General features: G+C 39.7%; 2 protein-coding genes across 13 annotated transcripts in view; both read left to right on the forward strand.

Annotated features, from left to right (window-relative positions):
* Window positions 1-1,560: 1,560 nt before the first annotated feature.
* On the forward strand, window positions 1,561-27,548 carry fem1a (fem-1 homolog a). The gene is made up of 3 exons (XM_030159954.1): window positions 1,561-4,634; window positions 25,743-25,750; window positions 27,538-27,548. The coding sequence occupies exon 1, from the start codon at window positions 1,726-1,728 to the stop codon at window positions 3,577-3,579; it is 1,854 nt and encodes a 617-aa protein (XP_030015814.1). The 5' UTR covers window positions 1,561-1,725; the 3' UTR covers window positions 3,580-4,634; window positions 25,743-25,750; window positions 27,538-27,548.
* Window positions 8,624-27,613, forward strand: part of ptprsb (protein tyrosine phosphatase receptor type Sb) — an 81,465-nt gene continuing 62,475 nt past the window's right edge. For 6 of the 12 annotated variants that reach the window (XM_030159910.1, XM_030159912.1, XM_030159916.1 and 3 more), the window contains exons 1-2: window positions 8,624-8,953; window positions 23,392-23,599. In XM_030159910.1, coding sequence (XP_030015770.1) covers window positions 23,461-23,599 — 139 coding nt within the window. In that variant the 5' untranslated portion in view covers window positions 8,624-8,953; window positions 23,392-23,460. Of the gene's footprint in view, window positions 9,059-23,391; window positions 23,600-27,613 lie in introns of all 12 variants that reach the window. The other 6 variants (XM_030159917.1, XM_030159919.1, XM_030159918.1 and 3 more) reach the window with 4 other exon arrangements.

Genomic DNA, 27,613 nt, shown 5'->3' on the forward strand with positions numbered 1-27,613 from the left:
ATAACCCTACAAAAGGACAGAAAACACATTTCATTAAATCACTGTAAACACTCAGACCCAGAGGGGGATGTGTTTGCTTATGGAGCACTGAAGTCAAGATATGGGACACATTCATCTGTAAACTGAAAGATTAATTTTTTACAGACTTGAAAGAGAATAAAATTTGATCAGATTTTTTTCCCTCCCACTGATTTAGTAAATATCCTATTCTTTAAAACAAATTTTATATATATATTTATATAATATACGTCTGTTATTTTCTAATTATCAAAATTACCTAAAGAACAGACAAATACTAGTATTATAAGAAACTTTGGCAAAGTTGACTTGTGGGAAACTAGGTAATTTTTCACTACAAATAACATCTTGGCATCATCACACTCACTAATTATTAACTCAGAGTTAAGCTGTCTGGTACAACAGTCTAAGCAGTGAAAAACACCATGTTATCTCACAAATAAGATGATCAATTACAGCAATTGTGTGATGCGCAATTAATTGTTTTTATATGTATACAGTTCTTATCGGTTTAAAAAAATGAAAGGAATAATGTATGTCTTAACATTGCACAAAATCAACATTCAATGCATTTGATGAAAAAAGTAGAAAAATTCATCTGTGTTCAAACTTTATTCAACATAGTTATTAGAAGTTCAGATAATTGTTCTACATCCATCCACATTCCTTATCCATACAAGCTCCACCTCACAACTTACAGAACTAACAACTTACAGAACTAACAGGATCTGCTGCCAACTTCTTGGTATGGCAGGTAGCACAGCACACCTCCAGAAGTCTTGTGGAATTCAGGGTGAAGAGCTGTTTTGACGGTAAAACATTATTACATAATAATTAGAACTGACCATACATACACATATCTCCTAATATTCATTCATCTCCTAATATTCATGCTTATTCATAAAACACTCCTTAATCCCCGCATCCTGAAATGACACTGTCATTTTGGGGAGAATAACTCTATTATTTTATTTCAGTTGTTGGAATAGATTTTCCTGTGTTTTCCTACTGTCAATTTTATCCTCCTTAGCCTATTTTATTTATACCACAACTCTACACATTTAATCAAAGTATAATTACATCTGATGAGTAAGTCAGTATAAATAAAAGTGTGGTCAGTGGTCATAGCTAAGTCATTCAGAGACATGCCACGAATTTTCCGTTTAAAACTGCAACTACATTTCTATTTTTATCGTACTCGCTCATTTATCTTTATGTAACCAGCAGTAACGGGAATCAACTCACCTTTCAAAATAAGTTTCCCTTCAACGAGTGCATTGGGTGTAATGACCCGCACCTCCCTGAACCCTCGTTTTCCGCTGCGGGCTATAGAGTTGTGCTTAGTCTGTTTAGGCGGTGTCACTAGTGACACAAAACCAACGCATCTATCAGCTGGTAGGCCTTTCAAGCCACGTGCATTGTGGGAAATGTCGTTCATTTTTACAGAAAATGCCTTATCCGTATAGACTGGGAATTTCTTCTAAACTACATTATCCATAATGCCTCGCTGAAATCGTAAACGGAGACCTGTCAAACAACACAAACGCCATCTTGACAGCACCCTCAAAATGGCAGAAAGATGAGCGGTAGTAACCAAGTCCAAACTAACATCTCTGTTCCCTGCTCTTTAAAACCAGACCCGTCTGTTTTTTCATAAGCGGGTGGTTATGGGGCTGGAGTCCAGCACGGCAGCACACAGTGTGTAAAATGGATATAACGACGGCGGTTTTCAACGCGGCCAGAGATGGTAAGCTAAAACTTATCCAGAAGTTGCTGAGCAACAAAACTCCAGAGGAACTGGAAGCTTTAGCCGAAGAGAAGACACAAGGAGGGACCCCTCTGCTGATAGCTTCTCGGTACGGACACTTAGAGGTTGTGGATTACCTCCTTGAATATTGTAAAGCGAATATTGAACTCGGGGGATCGGTGAACTTTGACGGTGAGACTATCGAAGGGGCTCCGCCGCTGTGGGCGGCTTCAGCAGCCGGTCACCTCCCTGTGGTCAAAACGCTCCTAAAACACGGTGCCTATGTGAATAATGCAACATTCACTAACTCTACACCGCTCCGAGCTGCCTGTTTTGATGGTCATCTGGAGATCGTCCGGTACCTGGTGGAACACAGAGCCGACATGGAGGTAGCTAATCGCCACGGCCATACCTGCCTCATGATATCCTGCTACAAGGGCCACAAGGAGATAGCCAAGTTCCTCCTGGACCGTGGAGCTGATGTCAATCGAAAGAGTGTGAAAGGAAACACCGCCCTTCATGACTGTGCTGAGTCAGGTAGTTTAGATATCATGAAGATGCTCCTCAAGTGCAGTGCGCGCATGGAGAGGGATGGATACGGGATGACCCCACTCCTGGCTGCAAGTGTGACAGGTCACACCAACATTGTGGAGTACCTCGCTCATCAGCCTCGCACGTCTAGAGAGGAACGCATTGATGCACTTGAGCTCCTTGGAGCTACTTTTGTGGACAAAAAACGGGATCTCTTGGGTGCAATGAGATACTGGAGAAGAGCGATGGAGCTGAGGCTGCCAGGGGACAAAGCAGCTTCTCTGGCCAAGCCTCCACCTGGACCTCCCATCCCTGCCTATGGCTGTGCACAGGAGGTGAACACTGCAGACGAACTGGAAGCTTTGATCACGGACCCAGATGAAATGAGGATGCAGGCCTTATTGGTCCGTGAACGCATCCTTGGACCGTCCCATCCAGACACCTCCTATTATATCCGCTATAGAGGAGCTGTATATGCTGACTCTGGCAACTTTGAACGCTGCATTAGCCTGTGGAAATACGCTTTGGACATGCAACAGAGCAACCTGGACCCTCTCAGCCCCATGACAGCTTCAAGTTTCTTGTCCTTTGCAGAGCTCTTCTCTTTTGTCCTTCAAGATCGAGCTAAAGGCACCCTATCAACGCGCATCACCTTTCATGATCTGATGACTGTGTTGGGGAAAAGTGTAAGGGAGGTAGAACGAGCAGTAGCACAGAGGGACAACCCCCCAGAAGCTCCACAGTTCACAAAGGCTCTCTCCATCATCCTTCACCTGATCTTTCTGCTGGAGAAGCTGGAGTGCACCCCAGAGCAGGAGCATCAGAAAAAGCACACAGTATACCGTCTGCTGAAGCTAAACCCCAGAGGTCGTAATGGCTTCACTCCCCTCCACATGGCTGTAGACAAGGAAACCACATCTGTGGGTCGATACCCTGTGGGTCGCTTCCCATCCCAGGCGGTGGCGTCACTGCTCCTTGAGTGTGGCGCGGATGTTGATTCACGAGACTGTGAGAACAACACGCCACTGCACATCGCTGCTAGCAACAGTTGTCCTGAGATTATGGCACAACTTATGAAAGCTGGGGCTCACTTTGACGCCACAAATGCACAGAAGAAGACAGCCTACGAGCTGTTGGATGAGCAGAGCAGTGGGCACCCAGCCCTTTACCCACTAAACTATGTCACCCTTCAGTGCCTGGCGGCACGTGCAATTGAGAAGCACAGACTGCCCTACAGGGGACTCATCTCTGAGGAGATGGAGGCTTTCATTGAGCTACACTGACTTTCACTACATCACCCCAAAAAGGCATCACCGCACTACTCTTCTGATTATTCTTAGTCCTTATTATGACCTGCTACCAACATCCTCTTCATTATTTGTGGTCTCTGTCTTCTTTTATGTTGAGCTTCACTTCCTGCCCTAGTTGTACCAGCTGACCCTGTGTCAGACCATACCGTAGCAATAAACCCCAATCTGTGGGCTTAAATGTTTAGCTGAGATCTGGCCAGTTGCTTTATTCTAATGTTAAGTCATGTAGATTTTTAAAGAGATTGTGGGTTTCAACTGCTATTTAAAGCTGGGTGAAACTTCAGTTTAAAAGGCTTTAATGCAATTTTCTTTTGCAGTATGATGGTGCTTGTGTGTGTTTGGAGAAAGCTAGACTTTGAGAAAGTGGGCTTTGAAGGCATTTGATCAGATGAACCAGATAACAAGCATGAAAATGAGGAGTGAAACTGGAACCTGAAACTGTTTTGCCGAAAATTAAACAACAAACTCAGCCACGCAAGACTGCTCACTGGCGGTTTCTGCCTGGATCTTCTTGTTCAAACATACCATCTGCTGTGTTGTTTTTTAAATTTGGGAAGGTGTTCAACTTATTGTGCCAAATGTCAGACAAGAGGTTTTGTCCTGTTACAGACTAGAAATTGGTGGGAAAAAAAGCAACAAAAAGGTTATGTTCCTCATTAGAAGCAGACGTAATAACTGAAGGTGGGGATATGAAGCTTCAAGTTATGGGGGGGCAATGACAATTGCTGAATATTTCAGACTGTGACAAGGTTGGACAGCCTGCAGAGCCATCATTTACAAGGCTTTGATTAGATTGAGAATGAGTGGTACCCCTGACTATAACAAAGACACCAGGCACCATTGTTTGGCTAACACTCCCTAGTCTGTGCACAGACTTTTCTAAGCTATGCAGTTTGTAATATTCCAATCACAGGCAAATTTTTCTCATGCAAAACTGCGCAAACAGCTTTTACCTGGGTTTATTCAGTTTCAAATACTTTTATTAACATGATAATGCATCAGAAATGTGGCTGTTCCTTTGACAATGAGTGTTTTTCCTCTTTTGTTTTGTCCAAATTAACATTTTCAAATGAAAGTCTAAACTGTGCCTACATCCCTCTCCACTCTGACATGAACAAATGTATTCAACACACTGTTAAAGAAACACTCATATTTGTAGAGAACAACAGAGCTTTGGCTCTTTTGTTGATGTCTTTGAGAGAAGTTACAGATTAGATCTGAGAGCATTTATTAATTCAGTTTTGGAGTGAATTTTCCCTTTAACCCCTGATGCAGATCACACAAATGAAACAGATGGCTCTGTGGCTGTTCCTGTATCTTAGTCTTATTTTTAATAGTCTCTCTTTTGTTTATCTTGTGTTATCATAAATGTTTTACTTGTCTATCTGTGCTAAGCACCACTAAATTGAATGCACACTGAGAGGCTCTAAAGTTGAATACAGACTTACATTCAGGCTCTGAACTGATGCTGCCTTTTTCTCTCTCAACCGATTCATTTAACAGATGATAACTCAAGAACAAAAGTGTGTTTGAGATACTTGAATAAAATTCAGTATCAGAACAGAATGTGTATGCTTGTATGTGTGTGGTCTTTGTTCTGGTGTTTTCCACATGAATAAAGTCCCTCTCTGGTTGGATTAACATGTAAGAAAATGCAAAAAAAAACTTATACCTATTTGGGTTTTATCACTGGTGCTTCAGTTTGGACTGCTCTTGCTTACAACTGTGGCATTTGCCGTCATACATATTTAAAATGAAATGGTGATAGTACCAGTGCAACCTTTCCGGCCCATCAACACAGTCAACTCCATAAATTAGACAGTGAAATTTCTGAGTGCATCAAAGGTGTTACAGCAGCTAAATAATATGAAAGATTTAGTATGCAGTTCTTGTTTTTGTCAACCTAATTCAGCACTTTTTTACCAAACATGGGTTTTGTACTGCTCTGCTCACATAAACTTGAGGACACTGAAATAAAGCATAACAGAAACTTGATCTTTCTGAGTCCTGCACTCTTAAAGTATAAATAGAGTGCAATTAACGTCACTGCTGCAGGGCAGTGGTAGAGACAGGGCACTTACCCTGCTAATTTTAGGGATCTTTTGCCCTAGCTTCAATTCTGAAAATGGGAATACTGTAATGCTATACAGTCAGGCAGGTCAAAGGGTGAACGGCAGAGACAGTGCCCTGACAACAGAGAAAGCATTATTCTAACAAGGAGCACAGCTTAAGCTAATTAATTACAAAGATGACAATTGCTGGAAAGGCGTCTTAAAGCATAAATATTAATTATCAGCTATTGTTACTGTTCAGGTAAATGTGACAGGTGTCTAGTTGGCATGACCATTACATACTCTCCAGCTGTTAAATGGGATTTTAAATGCCTGTATTCATCCCGCTAAACGCCTATTGTCATAAATCCTCCATAGATTCAAGAGCTGCCCTATTAAGGACCTGACCTTTGACCTCTCTGTAGAAGGTGCTGAGTAATTGTGCTAATTGTGACATTCAAGTCTACATTTATATATTGACACAGAAACACAATAAGGTTAAAAGGTCAAGGAAACTGGAGAGTGTGGAGGACAGACTACATGTCTCTCAGGGTTATTATAGTTTAAACACTACAACTGTATGTTTGTTGGCAAAATAGAAACATGAAAATGACAGATTAAAGCAGGAAAACAAAAAAAAAGGCAGTAGAATTGCTGGAAAAAGTATTTTTATGTTTCTGCCTAATGTTACAAGACTAAAATTGACTCTAAGCAATGTTTTATTTATTTTTGCTTTTTTGGGTAATCATATTTAATGACATCTCCCATCCTTTTTAGCTTTTATGAATCATAGCTTCCCTAACTATACCCAGAAGAAAAGTAAAAAATAAAGTAAAACTACTTCATTCCTCAATAAAATTAGCAATAAAAAAAGCTACTTATGCAGTTGAGTACAAGAATCCTTCCCCTGCCCTTAGAAACAGAGGGGGAGATTTACCCAAAACCCAGAAGAAAACAGACTTTGTGGACTGTGTGATTTTGGGGAAGTGGAAAATGAATCCCCTTTTTTTTTGTATTGTCCTCTATATGATGAAGTGAGAGCCTCGTTGTTTAATGAGACGTATATCCGAAACCCTGATATGTTCTGGAGCACTGATGATGACGAGATGAAATGGTTGTTTAGTTCAAATTTATATAAATGAGCATTATTTGTTTGAAAAGCCTGGAAAAAGCGGTAGATGTGTTTGTTTAAATAGGTCAGTACATTGTCTTGTTTATATCTATTGTGCCTATTGTCTGGTATTTGGTCTGGTTTATATTTTTGATGTCTTATAAGCCCATGTAAGGGCTGGGCATATTCTTATGCAGGACACTAATACAAATTCATTCATTCATTCATTCATTCATTCATTCATATACAGCCTTAAAACTAACTAAAACCAACCAGAAATACATGAAACTAAAGAAAAGCTCCCTTCTGTCCTATGCAGTATCAAATGAAAAAGGGGACCACCAGTAAGATGTTCGTCCACTAGATGTCACTAGTAACAAAGAAAGTCAATGAGTGGAAGCCTTTGTCCCTGAGATAATGGGGAAAAGTGTAGTTTCCAATTACCATCAGAAGCATGTCAGGTTAATTTTACTGTTTCTGCCGAATACATTGTCGAGCAGTCTTTGTGTCAGGGTGCACTGAGAGGCAGACTCACTTGCATAATATGAGCTTCTAGTGTATAAGGCAGAATATGCATTTTTATTAATGTATGTGGGTGAACAGAAATCTAGATTGGCAGAGTTGCTGACACTGCTGTACTGAGTCTGTCTGGGGTCACCAGAGAGGTTCAAATAAAGACTTCTTCATCCCGTCCCGATGTGTTACACCATCCTCCAACACCTCGCAGTGTTCCCTTTTGGCAGTTGTTTGTGTCATATTTTGTGACCTAAATAAGCCCTAACCTAAGAAATACCACAATGTGTCGGTCTCTGTCACATCTTTTATTGCAAAAACATAAGCCTTTATTATCTTTTTCAAATCATTTTTCTAAAGCTAAATACATTGATTTCAATGCCACTCAGTAATAGGTTAAATTCTTAAACATGCATGGTGTTTCTTTATTCTATTTATATAGGCCTATATATATTTTTGAAGTCACCATCTAAAGGCTAGGCATTTTATGCCATTTATTTGACTGAAGAATAGTCCATTTGACCTTGCTTGGAGCATTTGTCAACAGACATGTCTCAGTGCTGGCCTTCATGCAAACAGCCATATTAGTATGAAATGGATGAATTAAAAGCACTGAAATGACATTATGAATAATTTATACAGATGAAACCCTGCTTTATCATTATCAATGGACAAAATAATAGAAGTACATCCATTAACGCAGGCCTGTTGTGCTGCATTAGCTGGTCACCATTAGATGAAAGTAAGGTTAAAACTCCTATATAGAGCATCTGTTGTCCTGGGCCACACGCAGTTCCCTTCCCTTACATTATTGTATTATTTGCCTCCTACAGTATTATTAATATGTTTCTGTATCCTCCTGCTGTGACTTGACATTCCCCTGCAAAATTTGAACGTCCAGGTATAATTCAGTGAGGGAGTTCTGCACTGTAGAAGCTGATATGGGGCTCTGACTCTGTACTCCTGCCAACAGCTATAATTAGACACTATATTATGGGAATCTACATGGTTTCAAGGTGCTTATCTTCATTTTAGCCCCTGGGGACCACAGAGAGAGAGAGAAAAAAAAAAGTCAGTCACCAATACACATGGCTGGCCTACCTCAGCAGCCACCTCTTTTGCACCATTGAGCGTTCAAGTCAGAGCTGAAGAAGGTGGGGGATGTGGGGTTGTAATGGGGGTAATAGGGGTGATGGAGGATACGGTTGCTATTGGAGATCTTGCCTGCATCACGTCATGTGTAGGGGGAGGGGGAGAGCCACGGTGAGTGAGTGAGAGAGAGAGAAAGAGAGAGAGAGAAAAAGAACAGGGAGGGGGAGGAGAGGAGGTGAGAGAGGGAAGAAGGAGGGCATTAAGAGAGAAGGCAGGGAGTATCAATGACATCAACCAGCAGTCTCTGAGGCCGCCCGACCGGCTATGTTCTCCCGACAAAAGGGCTGAAGGAGCAGCCGTGACCCGCTGCGCTCCCCAGAGGTCGACCCGACAGGACGGTGGAGGAAACACCGGCGATGTGTGCATGCATCCTGCACAAAGGCAGACCTTTCTCTGAGTGGAGCTCGGCTGCTGCCACTGGATTACATTTATCCTTGCTGTTTCCGAGGAAGCTTTCAGCTGCAAATCCACCCACATGAATCTACCAGACAGTAAAGAAGACGGAGCACTTCCTACCGAGGTAACCATGCATCCTCCACCCGTGTAAGAGTTGCTGTTTGCAGCCGTGCACCCCACCCAGATGGGTCATTCTCACTTGTCGAATTGCCTTTGGAAAACTAATGAGGTAAAAGAATATCCCAACCCCGGAGTGAAATTTCAACGTTTAGCAGGTCTCAGTGGCTGGGGGATGCTCTTTGCGTTATTTGTCTTTAATCCCAGCATCACTTGAGACTTTGTTGAAACATTTGGGTTTGGAAAACAGTCCTCGGTGTTGTGTTTTTTGTGTTTTGTGTTTTGTGTTTGGTGTTGTGTTGTGCAGAGGTGATCGGGCTGGTTGGCAACAGCGCTGCGAGTGTGCGTCCCCCCTTCACCCCCTCCTTATTGTTGGCTGGGCAGCATGAGGGACCCGGGCAGGCTGGCAAAGCCTTTGTTCATCATCCACTCATGGAAAGTGGCTTTTTCTGATGGCCATTTAAAACACTTGCAGATGCATTTGCCTGGTGTTGGATCCTGATTTTTATGTTGGTTTTCTACAATAATAGAAAAATATACTGCAACATGAAGGAACCAAATTACATTCTTATTGGAAAAAAATACATTAATCCCATAGCTTTGCCATTGATGACTCCTTTTTAAAAATATATAAATAAATAAATGCACTATTTCAACAGTGAAGTAATGGCACTCTGAGATAATGACATTCACAGGACTTTTGAGGAGGCTATCACACACACATTCTAAATTCATAACAGCTATTATTCTAATATCACAGAGGGTTTCTGGTATGTAAGGCACCAGGTGGCAAGGCGGATGGACTTATTTAGCAAGACTGTTTTCTAGACAATAGAGTGGCTGCTGCATCTGCTACTATTAAGCATTACTTAAAACGAGCCCATCTGCACATATAGGCAGTGTTTTTCTGAGTCCATAGCCCTCTCATATGCCTATAATTATACGCAGTAGGATTTGATGTTAATGCAGCCACTCACGCGTACAGGCAGAGTGTAATTTAATGATACGTCCATTCATCCTGACACATTTTCCGAGGGCTATTGCTTGTTTGGGGTTTAATCATGTCCACTAAAATGCTTGTTAAGGTTTTTGGTGTTTCCACTGTGTGGCCTGTGTAAACTGGAAAATCACCCTGTCTTGGTGAAACCAAGGGAGGTCTTCCTCCTCACAAACACAGATGGGAAATTTTCCCTGGGGCACTGTGCGTTTGCTGGTTATTGTTCCACACCATTTCCACATCCCTAATTATTTTAATCAGTCATTTTTACACATGGATTCCTCTCTTTAGTAGATGCATTTTTTTTTTTTTCACCCAACTGAAAAATGTACAAGTCAGTCCTCTGTGATGAAATACAGGTACATGGATATAAATATTTCAGTTATTACGACAGGAAGACGTCATTATACAGAAGCCTGACAAATGTTATCAAATATGCTCCTCCAAAAGCCAAAAGATGTTCAGCCTCACATGAATTCTGCTCTATAAGAGGCAGGAGCTTATGAAATTCGTGATGGCATATACTACCTTAAACATCATTTCAAAGCATTCAGCCTTGATTGGTTTCCTGTTCTTTCTAAGCACATACCACTGTAGGATCCATCCGCACATGAAAATGCCAGATGACGTGCTCTCCCAGAGGACCAACTTTGGTTTCACGTCAAAGGCCTCATTGAAGTCTGGTTCTCAGATTCTTGCAGCAGCGTTAGCCCAACTCATCCACTCTCTACTCTGCTCTCTTGTGTTATGTGTTTTGCCCATGCATGGATTTTGTCAGAATCTCTGTGTATACTCTGTGTTAGCTTTGTTGCACAAGTCAGCTGTAAGAAGAGAAAACATCAAGGCATTCAACTTTGATGCTGGGAGCGTAGCCACCTGTATTACAAGCAGACAGAAACTTTGTTGTTGTCGAGGCATTGATATTAATTGACCTTTTCAAAGCCTTCCAAACAGTGAGCTTTTGTCTGCTTTGCTTCTCTGCCTGTTTATTCAGAGGATGCTGAAAACAGTACAGGAATGCAAAATGAACCCTAAGGGTCCGGCCTATATGAGACATAAATCTAACAATATAAAAAAGAATGATTTTGGACACGGTGTTGTAACTTTAAATATCATACATAAAATAACATATAATGATGACTTTAATCATGAAGGTATCTAGTGTTTTTAGTGAGGTTCAGAAATAATTAAATAATGCTTGTGACTTCCTTTAGAATCATATTGTGATTATATAATCACATTTCCCAGTCATATTTTACTTTAAATGTTGAAAAAGCTGTTCAATAGTACAGTGTACACATCTTGAAAATACTCCAGAAGTATTCCGATAGTGGTTTAATTATATTGTTCACCCTCTAGATGTTAATAATTAATGTAAACACATTCACCCAAACTGTGCTCCACCATTATAGTTAAAATGCATACTATAAAGTCTTGAACTTTTGACATCTAGTACAAGTTATGAACGTGAACATAATCATATATTTTGCACTTGTGCCAAAAAATGTCAATAAATCATTTTCTGCCTTTAAATTACACTTTGCTCAAACATGACATAGAGAAAATGCTTTTATTAAACAATAACCCACTGTGATTGCAATATAATGGCACTGGTATTCAGTAAATGATTAGATTAAATGATCACCTAGCTGTGTTTCTGCAGAGTCATACTGTTGTGCACAGCTTTGAATGTTGATTAGTCTTGCATTTTATTTTTGGCTTCTGCTCAGTTTAATTGGAGGTTAAATATGTCATTTAGCAGAGCTTTTACATTAAAAACACCTACAGCTGAATTCACAAAATGAAGTTTAGGACAGTAGAGACAATTATAGATGTTTTTTTTTTTTTTCAACCACGAGGTCATTCTCTATCTATGTATCCATGTACGTACACAGACACTGTGTTTGCATGTGCATATGAGTGAAGGCTAAGAGATAGGTTGTGACTTGACTGATGCCCTTCTCCAGATGAATCAGAGATTCTGATGTGTCAGCAGGGATGAATAATGCACACTCCTTCACTCCTTCTTCTCATCCTCCCTTCTCCACCTCTTGTCTTCAGTCATTTGCCTCGCTTTTCATCACAACTGCCACTTCTGAAGGCATCCTCACATCCCTACTCATCCCTCCCCCTTCTTCTCTCCCCCTTTGTGTGAAAGCCATTGCCATTGCTACTGCCTCGGTGTCCTCTGGTCAACCCTACACTGCACCGCTCCAACAGCTCAGTTTTATATGAGCTATTTTGCTGTTGTGTTACAGATCTACTTTGACAGAAATTATTTTGCAGAAGTTTCATGGAAACTCCATGAAAAGAAACTTTTGTTTAGCTGCTTTGTTCTGCTGACATTTACTCTGAAAAATGGCTAAATGTTGATGTACACAGTTCATTAACAAATCATAGACGGAGGATGTGCAGTCATTGACTCACGTTGACAGTTACATCCCTGACTGACAGGAGTCATTAGGAGGGAAGGGCTGACTGACAAGATGGCTGACAAAGCAAAAGACAAACTGCCTAATCAGAACTTGGAGGAAGACTAGACACCATCGTCTTTGAAGTGTACTGCTAGCCGCTAATAAATGTTCAAACACCCGAATATTCTGTGCATCCCGCTTCAAGCGCTTGACAAGTCCTCATGAGTATTTTCAACTCCTAAGAAAGTCTTCCTCGATGCATGCATTGCGGGTGGGATGAATTCATTTGACTGGATCTAAGCCATTTTTGCAAAACATGAACTAAAAATACTCACCAGTATTTGACTCATGTGAATGTTGATACAGACACTGCTTGTATTTTATCACATTGACATTCTATATTTTAAGTTATGTATCAAAATTAGGATGCAATTATATAAGTGTTGAAGCTCTCACTTTTACTAAATGACAGGGAAAAAACTTGCATTGGAATATTTGGTTTTGGGATGTATATTGCAAAAACGCAGGAAATTTCACCAGATGACTTGAATGAATGAATTTGGAGAGAGTAAATCATTAACTAACAAATTATTGGAAAGGGGGGTTTTTAGACACTGATTACCACTAAAACTGTGTATTCCTTACCTTAAATCAAGGTAAATCATGAGTTTGCATTATAAAAAAATTCAACTAAATTTATTTCCCATGTGGAACAAAAATAAAAAAAGACACCTGGTGCCGGTGCCACCTGTCCTGTTGTCTGCTGTAGTCAGTCTTTACAGAGACAAAACAAAGAAAAGGCTTTGGCATGCCTTCCTGTGCCAGTTAGTGAAAGAACATCTTTATTGCTTCACAGAAAGTTTGCTTTACTGAAAGACCTGTACCATGCAGAATGAAAAGAGACGACGTCCAGGAACTTTACACCTCCATTCCATCACCACAAGTCACAGGCAGAAAACTTAAAAGTGAGAAGATTAGACTCCCTCCAGGGTCAGTGGCAGCATTTTGCAGTTTGTCGTGTGTGTGTGTGTGTGTGTGTGTGTGTGTGTGTGTGTGTGTGTAGGTGCCAGAGGTGGTAGGGACTGTTTGACACGACTCTTGAATATAGGCTCACATTTGTTTGTGGCATTTCATGATTACTCTGTCTGCACAGTGCTGAAGGATGCCAGGTTGGATGAAGTGTTTGTTTGACTGAGGTGAGAGTAATGGCTAGTCATTGGTGGAAAGCATCCGTGCGCAAGTCTGTTACCCTTGACAAGCATTTCATCTCTCGCTTACTGAGACACTCTCTCTGTCTGATTTCAGCAATGAGTCTGAGGACAAATGCAGTTTTTCTACCCCATTACTCCGGTTTTCAATTCTATTCACAACTTTATCGTCCCTCAAGGAGAAATTCATTTGGCGTCACAAATCTCATCTCCATCAGGAAGTCATGCAATGGCTGGTTAGTGACAGAACAGCTCAGGCTGGTGGGCTGTGTATCACGTCAATAGAATATTGTTTAGCAGCAAAAGCAGCCCTTAAAAATCACATCTTACTTCTATTCAACATTGAATTAACGTTGATGTAGCTGTATATTTTTATGACTTAATCTCACTTAATATCCCATACCAAATAATAAGGATTGAGAAATGTTAAGATTTATGTTCCATAGATGATCTCAGTGTTGTTGAAGTGCTATGTTGCGGCTGTGAGATAATGAGCTCTCAGTGGACAACATACCTGTGTCATGTGACCATGCCTGACAGGTGATACCATGGTAGCGCAAATACACAGGAGAGTGTCGGATCCTAAGCAAACACAACATTGTTTCTCATGAAAATTAATTAGCACCTCCCAAAGGGACTGGGGATATTTTACATAAACCAAGAATGAATAAAGGGATGCTTTTAGATAGCAGCACGTAAGTGGGTAACTGTAAATAGACAGTGAAGATCTCTGCTTGTTAAACTGTTTTATCTTGTGCCAGGTGTGCGTTGTGTGTGAAATGGCAGTTGTGTGTGTGCAGAGGATAATTTCAATTGTATAGATCTATAAAAGGATTATTTCATCTGTGGCTACAACAGAGTTTACATTAATTACATCCCCACTGGACGACTCTATATGATTGCTCAATCAATATGAGGTTATTAAAACATAGTGCTGTGTTTCTCAAGGCTGCTTTATCACTCTAAAGACATGTCTATCAGTGCGCCCTCAGATTTGCTTTACACCGTGTTATATTTTGTCTTTTTGAATGATATGTTGGTTTGGCCTAAAAGCACAAGCAGGACGGGGAAAATGGCTGGCATGTCTCATTAATGAAGCGCAAATGGAAATATGGTGATGGCCAGAATGATGACAATGACGGCCAGGAAGATGAAGGTGTTCTCTGTTGTCAGGGAGCCTTATTCCTGCTCCAGGAGAAGCTCACTAATTGGCTGCAGCGTGGCTTGGCTGACAGTGTCTTGAGTATGTGTGTGTGTGTGTGTGTGTGTGTGTGTGTGTGTGTGTGTGTGCGTGCGTGTGCATACGTGTGCGTGCATGACTGTGTGTTCTGCTCAATGGACTTTTAATCATTCATTTTATTCAGAAATGATGGTGAAGCTTTGGGGAATTACAGCCACACCCAAAGGTAGATAGATAGATAGATAGATAGATAGATAGATAGATAGATAGATAGATAGATAGATAGATAGATAGATAGATAGATAGATAGATAGATAGATAGATAGATAGATAGATAGATAGATAGATAGATAGATAGATAGATAGATAGATAGATAGATAGATAGATGGGTCTTCCATTTGAATTATGGATTGTTCCTTTAATCTGATGATTTACACAGAGCTTCTTCTCTCATATATCAGACCTGTTTAACAATTAGGGATGTACATGCAAGTGCATAACTATGTGGACATCAGTATGTATATACAGATCTCTCCCCCGCTAGGATAAGAGTCTGTGCCAGCCTCAGATATGCTAATTGGACAGTGAGTTGACAAGGACTCAAACATCAGCTTGTGTAATGAGCCAGTGCATAGACGATCGGCTGCCTCTGAAGAGCAAGAAACAGAGAGAGGTCGCTGAAGGAAATGATAAAATATGTTTTTGTTTTTTTTTTTTAGCTCTGTGTTTTTGTTTCCCTTAAGCAAATGCTGTGTCTTCGTCTTCATGTGGACACGCAAGGCATCCTGTTTTTCTTTTGTTGTCAGGTGAAAACCATCACCTGTTAGGTGACACTGTATGTGTACAATCTTTGTTTTTTTAAGCTGTTTTAGCTTGATGACAATGCATTTTGGCATTACCCAAAGGGTTTTTAAAGAGGTTTATGTGCCTGAGGGATTGGAAAATTGACTCTGTCTATAAAGGAGCAAGCAATCCTTCAAGCTAATTGAAAGCATGAAAACGGTTAAATTAAATCTTCAAGGTTTTTACCAACAGTATGATGCATTTTCCCTACAACAAACTGAAATAAGGACACTAAAACATAAACATCATGGGTGTTACCTTTATATACACACCATAATAAACAAAAACTGATTTTAAAAGCAATGTTTAAGTTAAGTATTTATAGTGGTATTGTGCTTTTCTTCCCATAACATACTGTACCTTTTTAAATCACTTCCTGCCTTTCAAACCTGATCCATCAGTCTTGAAATAAATGTACTGCAGTTTTTAACAAATATATGCAAGAGAGTGAAAGTAGCAGGTGGCAAAACTTTAGAAATTTAATTAAGGTTGAAGAATAAAATAATGTTGTAGTATGTAAAAACTAATAGGGTGTTATGCTGCATTGATAGTAACATGGTTTTATTTTGACAGACTAAGAGCCTTCATAGTTGTAGCATTTTAATGACCTGTTATATCAAGAATGTTAACAATGTTCACTTTAGTGAAGCTGCACTAATTCTTTGCTTCCTGTGAGGAGACCGGTTTCACTTAGCTTTGCTCCCTTCTGATAATCTGCTTTATATATACTTTATAGCATTTGCTAATACATTTTCTCCTTAGCAAAAAGTAGTCCATCTGTTGCAGTGTTCATCCCAGGAAGAAGCAGCCATTTCTAGTTGCAGTGCTGGTCTGTCTGACCTTGGAGCCCCTTATGTGTGGGTGTACATTCCTGCTTCATTGTTGTGCTGCAGCATTTTTGCTATATACTAGACAGCATGCAGAGATGGAGGTTGAAAGAAGAACTTTGTCCAGTTTTTGCATCATGTTTGGATTGGGAAGGAAAAGGTTTCAGTCACGCTTCTCTCTCTGCCCCCCTTTGTTCCTCAATCACGAGTCTGAATCTTGGCTAGGATTTGGAGATGTACTAAAAATGAAGCACATCCCGATTTTTTTTTTTTTTTTTTTTTTTAAAGGGGAACCATGATTTAAAAGCTGGAATGATCAGAAAAATGATCATGCTGGGGTGTAATGCAATTGATGTTCAGTGTTTGCCTCCTGCTAGGACAAAGCATCACAGAGAGGTGATGCTGTCATGCAGCTTAAATGAAAGAAACAAAAGTGAAAACTGAGCAAAAGTTTGGCATTCTGCTTGGTTTAAAATCAGTTACTGGAGAGGTAGCTGCAGGTGATGAGCTAATTAAATTGTGACCTTAAGCTAAACCTTCCTACGAGGAGAAGTCAGAGAGAAGATGAGGACACATGCAAAGTTGGCAGGATTATTATTGAGAAGGGGGGAAAAATGCATACATGTATTGCATCAAAAATTATGAAATTAAAACAGTTTAAGAAATGAAGGTCCTAAATGTGCAGCTATAAACACAAATAGAGATATATGTACTGTATATACTCCATGAGTCATCTTCCGTGTAGCCTACTGTTTACAGAGAAGCAGGATTGAATTAAATATTTTTAATGAAAATAATAAAAATCAGAGGTAATTACAGAAATGGAACTTTATAAATGTAATATTCCATTTTTTCCCTTGCATCTTGCATCTTACAGTTTGTTTTGTTGTCTAAGGAGCTTTTATTTGATGGTGTAATTAGTATTTTAATTAATGATTGATTGCTGTATTCATAGTTTAGTTCTGTAATTAATATTTTAATATAAAAACTGTAATCACAACAGCTTTTACTTTTAGGAGTGAATAAATGTTAAATGAAAACAACCCGATGAAAATGATTTTAGCAATTAAAGCATTAAATATTCAGTGAGTGAGTGAATGAATAGATGATTCAAGTTGGATTTGATTTGATTTACTAAATTCACAGCTTTTCATAAAATAAAGACACTTTCCTTCCATACCTACAGGGTGGGGAAGCAAAATTTGCAATGAACATTTAGTTGTTTTTTCTCAGCAGGCACTACGTCAATTGTTTTGAAACCAAACATATATTGATGTCATAATCATACCTAACACTATTATCCATACCTTTTCAGAAACTTTTGCCCATATCAGTAATCAGTAAAGCAAACGTCAAAGAGTGTGTGATTTGCTGAATGCACTCGTCACACCAAAGGAGATTTCAAAAATAGTTGGAGTGTCCATAAAGACTGTTTATAATGTAAAGAAGAGAATGACTATGAGCAAAACTATTACGAGAAAGTCTGGAAGATACTATTAAAGAAGAATGGGAGAAGTTGTCACCCGAACGTTTGAGGAACACTTGCGCAAGTTTCAGGAAGCGTGTGAAGGCAGTTATTGAGAAAGAAGGAGGACACATAGAATAAAAACATTTTCTATTATGTAAATTTTCTTGTGGCAAATAAATTCTCATGACTTTCAATAAACTAATTGGTCATACACTGTCTTTCAATCCCTGCCTCAAAATATTGTAAATTTTGCTTCCCCACCCTGTACAGTTTTTGTGTGAGATTACTGCTCCATGAGTCATTTTTACTCTCAGCGGTGTTGTTTCTGCAGAGGCATCTTTGTTCATAGCTTCACACCAGCGTCAAAAATAGTTGATTGTGGTTGTGAATGTAGCTGTGTCTTAATGTTTCCCATGATTACATTGGTTGGATGAGTGTACGGGGCATCCACAGTCCTGGTTTCAGCATCTTGCATTAAACAGGACTGATAGGGATTTTGCTGAAGCGCCCAAGTCTCTAGACTCATTTATATTCAGGGTGAAGAATCGCACTATTTGAGTGACAGGTGTGTTTTCTTGTTAGAGAGAATTCTCAGATATTTTATTTCCACAGCTAAAAATGTAACCAGGGCGGTGCAGCTCATGCCTGCAGTAAGCCGTTCTTCATCCTGTGCTTCTGATCCTCGACATTTGTGTGTGTGTGTGTGTTCATGTGTGTATCTGTAAATTTGTGTGTCTGTGAGCTGTGTGTTTAAGAGAGAAGGAAGGGAAGTGTGAAGGAGTACGTGCCAATCTCCCCCATGATGTTTTGCCATCTGCCATGTTTATGTGTTTTTGCGTGTTTGTGTGTCTGTCCCTTTGTGTGTACATGCCCCTGTGGGTGTGCGTGAGTTTGTGTCATGTGCCTCCAGGCTTCGGGGTCATAGGAAACGTGAGGTAATATCGGTCCCAGCCTTTCCTTCAATGTGACTAATACACAGCTCCGACTCAAAACTTTAACTCTGCAAAGTGGCACACAAAGCCATGCATAATTGAAGACGTGGTTATTTTTGTACTGATAAAAATATGCATTCACAATATAAGATCCATGTCATGTGAGAGAAAACAAATGACAGAGGATGTAATATTGTTATGTATATCATATCTAAAAAAAATTCCAGATTCAGGTTCAGGTTTGGAAATTCCGTTATTTGAAAATCCTCACCTCTCCAAATCAAACATCTGAATGTAAAGCTAGATGACCTGATGCTGTTTCATGCTGTTGTAGAAAAGTGTTTTCAGTAATTACAGCCATCCGTCATGTATTTAATCCCTACCTCTCTGAAAATACTTGTGATTAGGCAGAATTTGCAACAGGGGGTGGATTTTCTACACCCTGAAAACACAGGTAATAAGTAGATGGCAAAGTCTCACATCTTCTCCGACCACTTGAATTTCAATATGCTGAAAGGTAATTATGGACTTTTTGCCAAATGATACTAAAAAAACTGTCAGGCACAGCAGCTTTAATTTAAAAAATCCAATCCAATTTGTCTTATCATCCCAAATCCTCGAACACATTGTTCTCTGACAACATTTAGATTTAAAAACCAGACAAAGCTTCAGGTGTACTTCACAGTTAACATGGTGCCACAGGAAACAGATATTTCTATAAGTGCTCGCAGCTTGTTGTCATGGAGACATGCCTTGTGAGACCTTCTCAACCCACTAGTGGTGAAAAACATCATAGGTAAAGAAGGGGGGTGGGTGGGTGCAGGGTGGGGACAAGGTGAGAAAAACAAAACATGTCATCCCAGGGAGGTTGAATGCCACCTAAACAATCTTATTTCATCAGCCTGATGGAGCACAATAACCGGTGTATATTTCACCACCTGAGCTATGGTGTCATTATCTGCTTGCCGCAATAAATAGCGCGTGTACCCCCATCAATCTATCTGTCTGGCTGACCATCTGTGTTGTCACAGTGAAAAGGTAATAAGACCGACCCCTGCTGTCTTCTGTCTTCTCTTTGCTGCAGATGATCAGTGCAGGCAGGCTGTGATGGGGCGTGGAGCTCTAGAGGCTGTCGATAGGCCTTAGTCATAGAAACACTGATTCCACAGTACGTTTGATCTAGAGCTGCACAATATATCGTTTGAGCATCGTCATCACAATTTACGTGTGCGCAATAGTCACGTCACAGATTCTGCGATGTAGGAGGCAAATGAATTCAACGTATTCTCATCTGATTTCAACCTGGTTACCTGACACACACTGCACGCAGCGATCCACCAATCAGAATCGTTCTTAATCACTTTGCCGAAGCAGACCACTCCCCTGCACGTGGAGTGAGTCGCTGGCAAGGTTATTATCGTTAACGAAAACTAGCGAAATGACAAAAACTAGAATCGTAAAAACATTTTCGTTAACTGAAATAAATAAAAACTATAATTAAAAGAAAAAAATGATAACAAACTGAAACTGTATTGTGTGTTTATAAAACTAACTAAAACGTATAAAAATTGTGGATAAAATTCCCTTCATTTTCATCTTTGTCAGTGTCGGATTGATATAAAATCGATTTATTTCCCTCAAGCAATTTTAGCTGCTGGCACCATATGATATTTAACAGTCTGTCACTTCTTGTTACATGTCGTTTTGAGTCGTCTTCTCGCCCCCACTCTACCTGGAAACATGGAGGCTAAAGTTGGGAGAAAACAGCACGGTCCTGTATGGGATTTACTTGAATACGACGGTGAAGAAGATAAAAGATATAAAGAAACTAAAACTAAACTAAAACTAAGCATTTAGAAAATAACGAAAACCAATAAAAACTAGCAAACCTGCTTTAAAAACTAATTACAACTACTTAATTAGAAAAAAAAGTCAAAACTAAATAAAACTAAACTATAATGAACAATCCAAAACTATTATAACCTTGGTCGCTGGTAACAGCATTGAAAAATGAGCAACGAACAAGAAAAAAATCCCTGAAAACTAAGACTTGGTGCCAAAAAGAAAATCATCAGTTATCTGGAATTATTTTAGCTACAAGAAGGATGGTATTCAAACATGTGTTCTGTGTCAATAGTGCCTTCCACCTGTTGCCACAACTTGAGGAAACACAAATTTGTTTGACCATTTATGTCGGCACCACTCAGCTATTATATCCTCCTGAGTATTTTTTTTTAATATCACAATATATATCGCAGGGTTAAAAAAAATCGCAATGTCAGTTTTTTCCAATATCGTGCAGCCCTAGTTTGATTCAGATTCTTTGACATGCAAAATAGACGGGAGCTATTGAAGAAGGTCTGCATGTCCGCACAGGAAAAGAGCCTGCTTGTAAGCGTTAAATACTATTAGCACAAGCGCAACACATGCACAGACTGGCCTGGTCGACTGCTGCGTCTGTGTATCTATTTTGGCTCCCTCTCTCAAAATTCACAGCTGTAGGATGCTCTAAGCCCTTTTGTTTGAACTGTGTCAATGGACCAACAACAGCTGGAGCAGCCGGTGCTGGGCAGCTGGGGAGAGGAAGAGGATTTGGATACATGCAGGGGTTAGAGTGTGTATAGAAGAGAAGGAAATGAATGATAGGATGCCACGCAGGAAATTGCATCAAAAGACAAGAGGTTAACTAGGGAGGAAAAGGAAGAAAGTAGGGAGAGGGGAGGTGCATTGAGGAGTGAAAAGAGATGGAAGAAGAGGAGATTTCAGGAATATGGTGACTAATACAGGAGTGAGACGAGGGTAAGATTAAGGATTAGATAGAGGGTGAGAGACTGTAGTGGAGGTAGACCAGAGAGGGCTTTGTCAGCAGGTGAAAGACAACGGGAGGGGTGGATAAAGTGAGAATGATAGATAGGGTGAGAGTGAGGTCACAGAGAGATATAAAGGCCACAGCAAATCCACAACACAAGACAGAGGAAGCAGACACTGCAACATACACGGAGTACCTAATGTTTTAGTGGCCTGCGTGGCTCCATGCACAGCACTAGCCATAGTTAGATTAACAGTCGCAAATTGAGTTTCCGTAAGAGGAGAATTTACTTAACATGCTGCCAATGGTGCCTGAATGAGCTCTGATCTGATTTTTCTTATCACATTGTTCAATTGAAAAGGGGATGCTGAAAGCTTTTCTATTCACGTCTATTACGCTGTGTTAGATAAGACGAGGGCAGAGCGGCGAGAAAAAGACCCTGTATCAGGTCATGTTTTCAGATGAGCTATTTTTAGGGGGGATCGGGACTGGCAGACAGTAATGTGTTTGAGCAGGTCATTAGCTCAATAAGTGGTTGCAGGAGTCTTTGAATATGTAACTCACCAGAAATGCCTCTTTCATTTAGTAAAGGCGAGAAAGGGCTGGCTTAATCTTCACGACTCTATTTCTGCCCGTGTATCTTGGATGTCAGGGTGAAAAGGTGCTTATGTGTGGTTGTGCATATTTATGTCCTGATCTCAATGCGGCCTGTCACCTGTGAATACACATTATGTCTCCCATAGAGCGTATATGTTATCCTGTACCGCTATCTGAAGGGAGACGTGATTGTGTGTGATATATGACAGGTTAACAAAGGCTTCTTTCTCATTTGGCCTCCCCACCTGCGTTCTGACACATCGGGCAGGGAAGAGGGGGTGGGAAGAGCTCGATAGGACTGAGGAGTTATTGACTCTCAGACAGGGAGCTTCTGCACTGCTTGTCTGAATCTCCGTAAGCAGACAGAGCTGAATTATGTTCAGACTTCCAGATGTGTCCAATTGCGTGTATTTGAGCGTTTATGTGAGGAAAGAGCTAAATACTAAAATACTAAAAGACAGAGACCCTCCCCCCCCCAAGGCTAGGGATTAACAAGAGGGGGGACATGTATTAAACCCGCATTTTCTGATACATTTGCTGTTATTGAATTTGTTGCATTCATACTGACCCTTCAATCCTCTTTGTTTAAGTGTTTTCCATTACTATGGCACAGTCTAGCTGTATTATTGCATTAACACTTTTATGTGCCACCAGAAGAGTAAAATACTGAACACTAAGAAGGAATTAGGCCAGAGCTAAAGTGAAATGAAATTATTAGGACGGCTGGCGAAAAAAAGAAACTCTTAAAAATGTATTATTGCAGCTCATTTCACGGCTCACTAGCAAAGCAGACTTATTAATACGGAAGCAGCATGCTGAAAATGATTTTGCTGTGTTTCTTGTCTTAGTTTTTGAGCAGTGGCTCTATTGTTATGGTATTAGTTCAGTCAGAGAAGGCCTGCTTGAGCTGTTAATCCCAAGTCAGAAGTACTCTGGGTAAATCAAAAGACCTAATCCTGCATTATCATGAATTTTTCTTTAATTTCCTTCATGACTATGTTTTTTTTTTCCCCCGCATTTGTATGAATTACTGTATATTTTTCCTCCTTTCTCATTGTGCGCTGACATTTTAGGCTACTGCTCTAAAGCCTGAATGATGAATGAGAGGCGGAGGAAATATGCCTGTTATTTCTTCGGACTGACCTTCATGTTTCTGTGTTTTTCTGCAGAGTGCCTACCTCTTTTGAGTGAAGCCCTACCTGAATCTCTGTCATCGCCAACAAACCCTCGGCGGTATCATGCCTCTGACCAGGATGGGTGGAGCCCAGTCCAGGAGGTCTATTCTGGGGATCTGCCTCGGCCCAACTCCCCTGAGTCTACTGCTGCCTTTGGTTGTCCTGCTAACACGCCCTTTGAGCACTGATTGTGCAGCACTATGTATGTCAATCACATATCTATCTATCTATCTATCTATCTATCTATCTATCTATCTATCTATCTATCTATCTATCTATCTATCTATCTATCTATCTATCTATCTATCTATCTATCTATCTATCTATCTATCTATCTATCTATCTATCTATCTATCTATCTATCTATATCTATCTATCTATCTATCCAACTATCTATCTATCTATCTGTCTATCTGTCTGTCTGTCTGTCTGTCTGTCTGTCTACTTACCCATCCATCCATCCATCCATCCATCCATCCATCCATCCATCCATCCATCTATCTATCTATCTATCTATCTATCTATCTATCTATCTATCTATCTATCTATCTATCTATCTATCTATCTATCTATCTATCTATCTATCTATCTATCTATCTATCTATCTATCTATCTATCTATCTATCTACCTACCCACCCACCCACCCATCTATCTCTCTATCTATCTATCTATAGAATGTTTACGTTTGTTTAAATCACATACGAGTTAAACTGTACTTGTCAGTGCATCAGCTTTGGACTGTGGCGTCATTAATATGTTTTGATAAGCTGGGAGGTCCCATCAGCATGCTCCTCATCATCTCCTTGATTACAACATTTCCAGAGATTTCCTGCCTCAGTGGTCCACATACACACACACACACACACACACACACACACATACCCACACACAGACACACACATTGTATGAAAGAGATACAGGCTAAAGATAGACCTAGCACGACTCACTGTTAGGAGAAATGGAAATTGTATAATGCATTTTTTATTTTCAATTTCCACAACCAATTGGAGGCCTTGATCCTCGAGAAGGTGGACGTCATATGTGAAATATTACAAGACTCAGTAATAAGGGAGAATTACACAACACTCACTTTTCAAGAAAACGCTGTGGGATTGAAGCTCTCTGCGTTTTGACCACCCACTGTGTGTCTCTGTTGAACAGTTAGTGCTGTTAATAATTATTCTTCTTCTATCCAGGGTTATAACCAAAGAAAGAAAAAGAAATCATTAATTCAACCCATATTTTTTCTCGTTTTTGTCTCCAGTTACAGTGAAATGTGGACTAAAACATAAACAAATTAAAACTTATATTTGTGTTAATTAGACGCATGCTGTAATATCAGTGAGCTGACAAATACAGTTTAAATAAACTTAGAAGTGAAGGTAAAAATATTATCAAGTCTTAACAAGCAACAACAACCAAGACTTAACTAAAATATATTTCACCTTTTGAAAATTAATCTTTTAGTTCTGAGATGAAAATAATGCAGAAAATATTTAGTATTTTTTCCCCCAAAAAATTGCTTTGTAACAGTAAGACCATGCAAATGAAGAAGTCATTTATTTCAGATCAATGTTGCACTTACAGTGATGATTCTTTGCTCTAGGTTTAACAGTACATTTAGACACACCAGAATCCAACTGCCTTTGAATAACAGAGTTTATTTATTGCGCATTTTTGGCTGTGTGTTCCAAACAACTTTGACAGCAAAGACAAACAGGAAAGGATGCATTATTAAAAGTCCCCTAAAGGCTTGTCAGACCACAGATGGTTGCACTGGGTGACTTTATCATAAGAATTGTTTGTTTTTTAAGGAAGTACATCATGCACAATTTGACCAGCAGTTGCACCATTTTCAGTAAAATAACTTTTCAAATATGACTAGGTAAATGTGTGTTTCTTTAACCCTATAACACCAAACGTATCATATTTGATACATGAGTTTTGAAGCCCTCTACATCAGGGGTCTCAAACTCACATTCTTTCAGGGGCCACATTCAGCCCGATTTGATCTGAAGTGGGCCGGACCAGTAAAATACTAGCATAATAACCTATAAATAATGACAACTCCAATTTTTTGTCTTTGTTATTAAATTATGAAAATACTTACTTTTATAAACTATCTAAACAAAAAAGTTGTGAATAACTTGAAAAAAACCCCTGAAATTTCTTAAGAAAAATAAGTGCAATTTTATCAATATTCTGCCTCAACTTATCATTTCTACATGTGCTTTATGGATCGAATCTACAAAGATACTGAACACTAAATAGATTGTGCTTCATTTTCTTTAGACATTTCAGGTTGTTCATATTTGTTCAGGTTATTCACATTTTATTGTTACAGAATAGTTTGTAAATGTAAATATTTTCATAATTTAATGTTATTTTTTGCACTAAAATAAAGACAAAAAGTTATCATTATTTATAGGCATAGTGTAATATTATTTTTTCACATCAAATTGAGAAGAAAATATGGAGTCAATATTTTTTGTAGGGGGAGAAATTCATTCACCAGAGGCCTTTCTAATGACACTGCAAGATTGTCATTAATGAGGAAGGAGGCAAAACTTTGACAATTTTGAAAAGGAATTACCAATTTGTTCAATTCAGTTTTATTTGTAGAGCCCGATATCACAACAAGGTTGCCTCACAGAGCTTTACAGAATTAGTTTGATATGAAAACAAACAACAGTCAAATAAACGGTAGATGAAGGAAATGGATTAATATCCCGGGCATCCCCCCTCCTTAGACCCTCCTTCTCAGTAAGAAAAACTCCAAAAACCCAGTGGGAAAAGAGACACCTTGGGGAGAACCACAGTGAAGGAGAGATTCACTCCCATGGACGGACAGGCTATAGATGCACCAGGACTGATGGACATTCATTTGCGGATGTAGTTCCAGTCTGTAATGATGTAGTTGGGTGGGGGCACATGAGGGAGTCGTGTAGTCAGATGAGACAGGTGAGGGTGAGGAGGAATTTGTAAGACATGTTTGTGTTATATTTTGTTTTTGCTTATTCAAAAATGGTAATATGTGAGCACTGAGGCCCAATGTAACACATCTGATAAAAAATTGAAACTCGTACATGGAAATTGATATTTGAAAAGAAAAAATTTTGGTTGTTCAGAAGGACCGATAAAGGTTCCAGTTTCAAAGAACTGGAATTTTCTGTCAATGATTTGATGGTTCAGGCTTTACATTAAGCCATCGACTAATGCTACTCTCCCAAGAACATTCTGTTCGCCCTTCAAACCGAATGTACTATTATAGTAGACGTGCTGCTGGTCCAAGTCGTTTCTCAGCACAGCAGTAGTCAGTAAGTTACTGCGATGACTACAGCTTACAATGGTGTTTCATTACTATAAAAAGTGACCAGTGGTGGATCAGCGGTAGACCTGCCTGCACAAGTGCAAGCTAGTAAAGCCTGCTATTAAGGGGACAGAATTCCTCATTAGTTCCTTATTTCACTTTCAGCTTTCTAGACCCTTCAGATCATAACAAGTTTCTGTTCAGTGCAAATCCATCCAGAGCCAGTGCCTTGCAGGGCTTTTCCTTGGCTTTCAGAAGAGGCTTAAGTGGTAACATTGCCAGTGGGGCTGGTTTTGCACGAGGATTGGTGTTGAAGCGCATTTAAGAGAACACAGAAAACATTCTGGACTGAGCATAAACCCATGTGGACGTCCTAAGAAGCACATGAAATTCATTTATAATCCTATAGCCAGGAGAAGACAGCATTCAGCCATGACATTTTTCAGACTTTTCATAGTGCGCATTTTCATATTGTTGGCAGGGAAGAAGAGCAATTTGTTCAATACTCTGTGTTCCTTTGTATGGGTTTAACAGGCAGGAAATAGCCCGCTCTTGAGTTCTAAAATTGTGGGAATAAATTTGTTCTGATTGAGTATACTGTACCAACTCAGCTTTATGCTTTTTCCTGGTGAGGATTACTGCAAGCATAAAGGGAAACCACTTTATTCCTGACATTCAGAGTGGGTAGTTTAGAGCTACACCCTTCAATAGGCACATAGATCGCTGCTTTTGACACAGTTGGTGTCAAGGCATTGTAGTGAAACGGCAAAGTAGTTTGTGTGGCCAGTAGCCAATGAAGGATGCAGGAGTGGGAAGACCTGCAAACAAGCTTTAGAATTTGCTAGTGAGTATTTGATAGGCTTTTTTTTTGTTGTTGCTCCTGTTCCTGTTTCAGAGCAGAAGTG

Source organism: Sphaeramia orbicularis, chromosome 17 (genome assembly GCF_902148855.1).
Source record: "Sphaeramia orbicularis chromosome 17, fSphaOr1.1, whole genome shotgun sequence".
NCBI classification, from domain to species: Eukaryota; Metazoa; Chordata; class Actinopteri; order Kurtiformes; family Apogonidae; genus Sphaeramia; species Sphaeramia orbicularis.

Excerpts from the sequence above, each read along its gene's own strand:
- fem1a (XM_030159954.1), top strand. The coding sequence starts at position 1,726 with ATGGATATAACGACGGCGGTTTTCAACGCGGCCAGAGATGGTAAGCTA.